The following is a 7,301-nucleotide window of genomic DNA, read 5'->3' as shown; positions in this document are numbered from 1 at the left end:
TGCGCCGTGCTTCTCCTCAGCCTAAGAGTGTCTGATGGCGACTTTCAGGCGCTCTGACTCAAGTCAGGTTACCCTGGATAAAACATTATTTTAATTTTCTTTTTTAAAATGCAGTCTACCAGTGCTTGTACTTGGAAATATGTAACGCATACGGCAGTAAAGGCTTGTTTTGTTTTAAAGCCAAGGAAAAAATCCAGGAAATGAAGAAAGAGCTTGATTCGCTTTTGCAAACAGCTGAGAAGGCATTTACAGTCGAGCTGCTGAAGATGCCGGTTGCCATCAGGAAAATGAAAAGAAAAGACTTGCTTAGTAAGTGTGCGTGGCCTTGTATTTGCAAGGGGTGCAGACATAAGAGCATGATGTACCCTTGACTAATGTGGGGAAACCTGTAAACTTGGTGACTTCGGTGAAAAAGTTTTCTTTGCCTGGTGAATGCTTTAAGCTCATCGGCGGTGGTGTTGCCCTGCGGATGCCGAGTCAGCGCTCCTGTCCAGGTAGGCTGACCGGTGTAACGCAGGGTGTAGCATTGGTAGGTAGCGTATGAAGTCTGGAGCTTTCTTTCATGTGTGCTCTTAAGTCATCTTATTTAAAGCCTGAAGAGACAAAGAATAATTGCAAGTCTAGTATTTTCTGTGCGTTAAAAACTTAAGCACTTCTTTCCATCTGAATCTGTTCATCCCAGCCACCGAGATTATTTTGTCTTTGTTAATTTGAAATCCTTTACTAATGAGCCTTTCTCATCTAGTCATTTACCTGTGATGATGAGTGAACAAGTTTAATTTTAAACTCGCATGTATGCAGCAGTTTAAGCTGTGGTGTACAGTCAGCATCAGATGTATGTTCTGGTGAGAACTGGTGTTTTTGGAATCTACCTTGCAGGGGCCATAGAAAGATCAAACCTAAGACTCTTGAAGAGCTTGAATTTACTGTAAGCCTTTGCTGAGTATGTATTTCGATGTCTTTCTTGAAAACTTCTGCCTAAAAGTATTAGCTCCAGCAGCACAATGTATGGGGATTTTTCTTCTTTGAGTTCAGGTTATATACTGCGTGACTAGTATCCTTTCAAAGATTAAACATACTGAAATGGCCTAAGATTTTCATTGTTGCTTTGTAGGAGTGACTATCCTGTAAAACTTGAATCTTGTTCAAATGCAACATATATGCTAGCTAAGGTTAACTACTTAAGTAACTGTAGTCCTGAATTACTTGTTCAGCTTCATAGTTGATAAGATAAGAACATGCAGATAATAATTATGCAAGTAATAGTATATAAACAAATTATACTTTCTCGAGTTACAGGTTTGCGAGGAGGGGAGGAAGTAGATCTTGATGCTGCAGTGGTAAGTGTGTGTTTTCATCACAGCTTACAGAATAGAAGTCTTCTCTCCCTGCTGTAAACTTTTCAGAGAAATGATTTTGTTTGTTTAAATAGAAGATGATATGAAAAGGCTAGATAGCCAGCCATGGTGCAGTTATGAGCATTACCTAAAGCTTTAGGGTCATCTGCAGGCAGAAATCCAGATGTTTCCAAAAAACCAAACTGGTGTTTAGCCAGTCCCACTTCTGTCACTTTCTTTTATGCCCTTTTAGTTCACTGCCTTTTGTAGGAAAATATGCATTTACTGGGCAAAATCTGTTGACTTTCCCTTGTCGGATAAACATTTTTTTTTTCAGACTGATTGCTCTCTAGAAGACATACCAAATCCAAAACTGGTGAGGACTAACAGCAAAAAAGGCAAGTCAATCCATTAATGCATAGTTTAGTTCTTAAATTTTCTTTTTTTATTGGTTTGAACAGAGCATTTCTAAAGTGAATGTTAAGCCTGAAGGATACAAGAGGGAAAAGTGTATAACTAGGAGTAGGACACACAGGTCCCCCCAGCATTCAGTGTGGAGGATCATGAGCTATGCTACCGTTAAGGTATTTTAAAACAGGAGATAAGAGTTCCTGCCCTTTGGATTTATCACTGAAAATGGCAAAAAGAGACAGATTTAAGTGACTTGTCAGCACTTTACAGTATAGCGGAAGAGCTAGGAAAGTCACCCCTGTTTTCTCATAGGTTACCCTTTGATCTCCTGCCCATCGAGGTTTGTAAGGAAAATATAATTTCTTTTCCTAATCCAAAATATGTGATGTAGAAGGACATTACCACTGAAACGTAATTATATTTTGTCTGGAGGTTGAAGGGTTATCTAGTGTCTTTTAACTGTCCCGTGTGTTACAGAGTCTGTGACAAACGCACTTAGTTTGCTTTGAACTCTGTCCCAGGCAAATGACCATCAGATAGCAGAACTGATACATAGCTGTCAGTGGGTAAATAGGCTTCAAACAAATGAGTTTGAAGTGGTGTTTTTTGCTCTTAATGAGATTTTTATTTTCCTTGTCTTTCTAACATATTTCTAGTTAAGGTAACTACAATTGTTGAATATGAAGATGCCAAGCATATTTCTGCAAAGAAAATATCTAAAAAGGTAAGTTTATTCTGAACAAGCCACACAAGAGTTTAATCAGTTCTGACCTGCTATGAACCCTGCTAGATCCATGACCAGGCAGGCCAATGGCCTGCTGTTTGTTTGAAAAATCAGTTGTTTTAAATTCAACGTATTTTAAGTTGAGCAAGGCAAACTGTAAATTAATTTCATAATGAAATGTGGTATCTGCACTTCTGGTAACTCATTCACACAGACTTGCAAGTACTGGCATAGTGATTCTCTCTTGACTTGCCAGTAAGTCTTGATGGTTTGAGGAACCATTTTCTGCTGAAACGTTAAAAAAACCCAACAAACACCTCAACTTCATGTTTTAATACATGCTTTTCTATATTTGAATGACTTGTGCCTTCTTGTCCACCTTGACCTTTAAACCAAATAGCACAGGTGTATTAATTTTACCACCTCAGTCTGTGCGATGCAGTGCCTCAGCCAGACACTGAAGTATGTAGGAAGATGACAACAAAGACAAAATTATTATATGCAGAGTTACAAGCATTAATTGTAAGAGGGCTTACAAGTTGGAAGGGTGTGTATTAGAAAGGTGGGTGTTTGTACAGAACTTCACTATGAACAAATATGTTTTGGCATTATGAAACTCTTGTTTTGGAATGCATATTTGCCATTTCATGTATATGTAGAACTATATAAAAGGTAGCACTTTGGGGCTTAACTGTTCTTTTTCAACAGGGAGTTCTTACAGTATTGTTCCCTGGAAATATCTATCGTTTTGCCTTAAAATGCCACTTTTTAACTCCAGTCTTGCATATACGTTTTCAGGTTTCCAAAACAAAGTCGTTGGTGTCATTTGCCTCTGGTTTAAATAGCAAACTGAACCCTCTTTCTAGGTAAGACTGACCTTTGATAGCTGATTTAACTCACCTGAACTTGTGAATGCTGAATAAAACTTTCCAGATAAAGTAGCTGAGATTTGAGGCCAATAGGAATACATCTGATAAAGATGTTTTCCATAACCTGAATCAGATGCCTTGTAGTGATGTGACCCCCGAACAAAAAAGCACCTGTAGCTGATGAAGGGATGTAGTTGTATCTCTCACTCACTGAATAGTGCACAGTTCTGAACCTACGTAGTCAGTATATTATTTCCAAACAGTACTTAATGGAAGAGAGTGTGTAAGGGAAATGTCTTTGTTGCTCTGTTAGGACTAATGAATTGTTCTGTAATAACTTTGCCCTTATACATAGCTGAAAGGGAGGTGTCATTAGCAGGAAAATAAACACTTGCAAAAACACCTTAGAGCTACTTACAGTCATGATGGACCAAATTCAGGTCTCACTATAAAATCTAATGAATTAAAAAATTGATGGATAACTGCATGAAAATGTTTTTGAGAAGCTCCCACTACACCTATGACTCCAGCATGCATACTTGTACCCACTAGTACTTACTTTGATAGATTCAAATCGTCTTCAGAGAAATGCAGTTTAAATAATGTATCAGTGTTTAATGTGCCTAAAAGAAATTTTTAAAAATCTTAGCCAGGTTTAATTGGGATTCTTGAATTGGGATTATAAAATTTTTAGCTCAACAAAATCAAACTAGAGAAGGCTGCTTTGCCTGGGGAAGTCTAACTTTTCAGTCTTTGAAGGTTGCTTTTATTCAAGTACACTAACACTGGGACAAAAACACATGCCCTTACAGTATCTCCAAAATGTGTGTGGGAAAAGCAAGACGAGAGGAAAAAGTGAGGTAAACTTCTGTCATCAGGATGTCTGTGAACTGAGTTAAAATCCAAAACTGGAAAAAAATGGTGCTCTGAATTCAGGTCAGCCACACAGGACAAATATCCTGAGAAGTAATCTAGAAAAATTAGTTCCTTGAAACTTCCCAAGAAACTTTATGCACACTCAAATAGAAAGCTGTGGATGCTACCTTAATTATACCCAACTTGGGTATTGCAGCCCTCTCTTACCTATTAACATGAATTATCCTTTCATTCACTTATCGTGTTAGGTCCCAAAATATCATGTCTACCTCAGATGGGCTTCTTCACATGTATATACACCAGATCTCTGTCATGGGGCACTTCAACGTTCTCCAATTCACCAGCTGTCTTATCTTCATCCTAGCTAAAACTCTACAGTAGATAAGGAAGAAATAAAAAAATAATAAAAAACCACCCCAAACTAAAACCAACAACCACATTTTTGTTTGTTTGTTTTTGCGGGGTGGGGGTGTGGGGGGGTCTAGTCAGTCTTTTGCAAGCGTGACTGAGGCTCCTAAGTCTTTTGTTTCTGATTGTAGTGCCACAGGTCTCAAAGCCACGCCGAAGGTATCTAAAAGGTAAGAGTTTTTCAGCTTGTTTCTTAATAAATAATTTTGTTAAATACCAAAACACTATGTATCTACATGAAGATCTATTAAATCTAGATTGATATTAATAGTCTGCTACTAAATTTGGTAGTGGGGATGCGAACACACTTCCTGCTTTGAGTGTGGGTGTTAACTTATGTTCTCATGGAGGTACAGGATTTGATGTCATAACTAAGCCAGTTGAAAAAACAAACAAACAAAAAAAACCAAAAACAAAACCAGATTTAGAGTGTAATTCTACTCCCACTCACTGTTGTTTAAAAGTATAGTTTACAGCTTAAACTGAATCTGAGCCCAAGCGTGATTAAAGTGTCAAAATGTCACCAATACCGCAGTGCTTAGAAAAAACAAAACAACCCCCAAAACCCCTCAAACCTCCAACCAAATAAATTGACAATCAGTTCTTTGGATATTAAACAGTTAAGGTTTTCAGTTAGTATAATTTTCCATAGACTACAGTTTGGTTTTGGCAGAAGTCATCAGCTGAAGTGAGGAGCTGAAAAACTTAGTAACTTAAATGGGTCATGAAACCAGCAAGTGGCTTAGTTTCACCTTGGCCTGCCATAAACGTCAGAGGCTTGTTGCCATGTAGAACATACCCAAATCTTACATGTTTTTTAAAGTAGAATGAAAACAATTGTATTGTGAAAGCTTAGGAATTTTGTATGGCATAAGGCATACCCTGTACCTCTGAGAGCTAGCAGCTTTGGTATTTCTTGATATTTCCCTCTGTAGTAGACAGATACAACACACATCTTATCTTAAGCCCTGAGGTATGAAGCTTCCTCCTTCCAAAACGGTAAGCGTTCACTGTTGATATTGGAGAGTGGATATTCTTGTTACTGAGTGGTCCAAATGTCAGCTTGCTCACTGGCCTGTAATGCAGGCTTGGAAGGTTACTGCAGTGTTCCAGGGTTGTAAAATGTTACCTAGTGATGCTAGTAAGTGCTGCTGATGGTTGGATTTCCTGTAGTCTTCTGGCAGAACTAGAAAAATTTAAGCATAACTGGCTTTCTGTTAGGTATGTTTGCTACTACTTGCATTTGTTTCATGCTTGAAAATTTCCTGCAGAGCATAGGAAGTTAACCTCAGAGTAACATTTCTGTTGTATTCTAGTGCTGGATTACAACCAGTTGTCTCAAGAACAGTACCTACCAGTGGAAGAGTTCAAGGCATCTTACTAAGAAGTAAATCAGTACCCCAAAATAAAACTGTTCCATTTGTAAACATTCCCCTGGCTGATGGACAGGTATCAATCCTTTTTTTTTTTTTAAAAGAAAAAAACCCAAGCATTTTCAACTTACAGTGGCTAATAAACTGTGAATAGTCTGAGAGCGATAGCTCTTGCTATCCCTAAATGAGTTGCTGCTAAGCAAAAGGAAAAAGGGTTGCCAAAGTTTTGCAGTGTAGCAGGGAAGCATGTGATTTTTCAGAAAAGCTGGCCATGCAAGTAAAATCTTTCAGAATATTTTTTTATCTTAAAACTGTTTCTCTTCCTGTTTAGACACTCTGTACAGCTGGTGGAGACCTCCATAATATTGATGTGCAACTACTAAATCAAGATACAGTACAGCATATTCATAACTTAGTGGTAAGCTTAAACTAGTAGGCTTAAATATAAGTATTCAGGCCCCTAGTCTCAGGTTTTAATGAGACTGTCATGAATGCAAATTCCAAGTGCTTTAATTCTTCTGAGCATAAGCCTAAATTGGTTGGCATAAATTGGAGGGAGGGATAGGGCAAGGGAGGAACAGGGAGCGGAGAACTGCTGCACATAGATAATGTGTAAAAGTAAATGCATTTAAATAAGCATGTGCAGTTTGTTAATTGCCTGGAGGACAACAGAAGCATAAACTCTTCCTTGTAGATTGCTCTTGTGTGTCTCTCCTACCATGTGAGCAAACTGCTATTCTCTATCTCATATTCACAAAGGCTTACAAAGCTACAGCCAAGTTTCAATTCTTGTTATCATCTCTCTATTATTCTACGTCCCTTGCTGAGTAAGAACTATATTCCTGTTAATTCTGTGCTGCAATTGAACAGTAACTGCTTTACCTTTGATTCAGGGAAGTAAATTGTTTTAAAGCAGAATGAAGTTGAACAGACCTTTGTAGTATGTAGTGCCTGACTCTTCTGAAGATGAGGGTACCTGGGCTTTTGGATGAAGTAATATGAGCCCTAGAAATCCATCTAGACATAAGAAATGTTAATCAGTTTACAGTCTTGCAGGTATTTAGAGTTGAATGCAGCTACTTGAGTTACACAAAAGGTCTCAAAGTTGTTTTGTATTTTATAACATGGACCTGCCTCTGTTAGGTACAGAATGGTGGAGTGCTTGCTCACTGCTTGCTTTAGCAATAGTGACTTTTCTTTCTTCTTCCAAGTTCTGTTGAGCAGCTCGAACTAAAATGAATTTTTCCCCCTTTAGAGTGAGCTGACTGTACTATGTGGAAAGGCAACAGCTAAACCGAGTTAA

At 38.1% G+C, this 7,301-nt stretch overlaps 1 protein-coding gene across 1 annotated transcript; it reads left to right on the top strand.

Moving 5' to 3' along the window:
• Positions 1 to 114: 114 nt before the first annotated feature.
• On the top strand, positions 115 to 7,301 carry LOC104156955 (borealin-2-like; the record flags this gene model as incomplete). Its single annotated transcript, XM_009697069.1, has 10 exons — positions 115 to 309; positions 1,300 to 1,340; positions 1,675 to 1,735; positions 2,405 to 2,472; positions 3,271 to 3,338; positions 4,521 to 4,526; positions 4,703 to 4,795; positions 5,942 to 6,074; positions 6,330 to 6,416; positions 7,254 to 7,301. Coding segments are annotated over 10 exons (800 nt in total), but the record flags the coding sequence as incomplete, so codon positions are not given.

This window comes from Cariama cristata, unplaced genomic scaffold, assembly GCF_000690535.1.
Source record: "Cariama cristata isolate BGI_N322 unplaced genomic scaffold, ASM69053v1 scaffold27993, whole genome shotgun sequence".
NCBI classification, from domain to species: domain Eukaryota; kingdom Metazoa; phylum Chordata; class Aves; order Cariamiformes; family Cariamidae; genus Cariama; species Cariama cristata.
The sequence above is the reverse complement of the archived record's forward strand: the minus strand, read 5'-3'. Positions and strand labels throughout refer to the sequence as shown.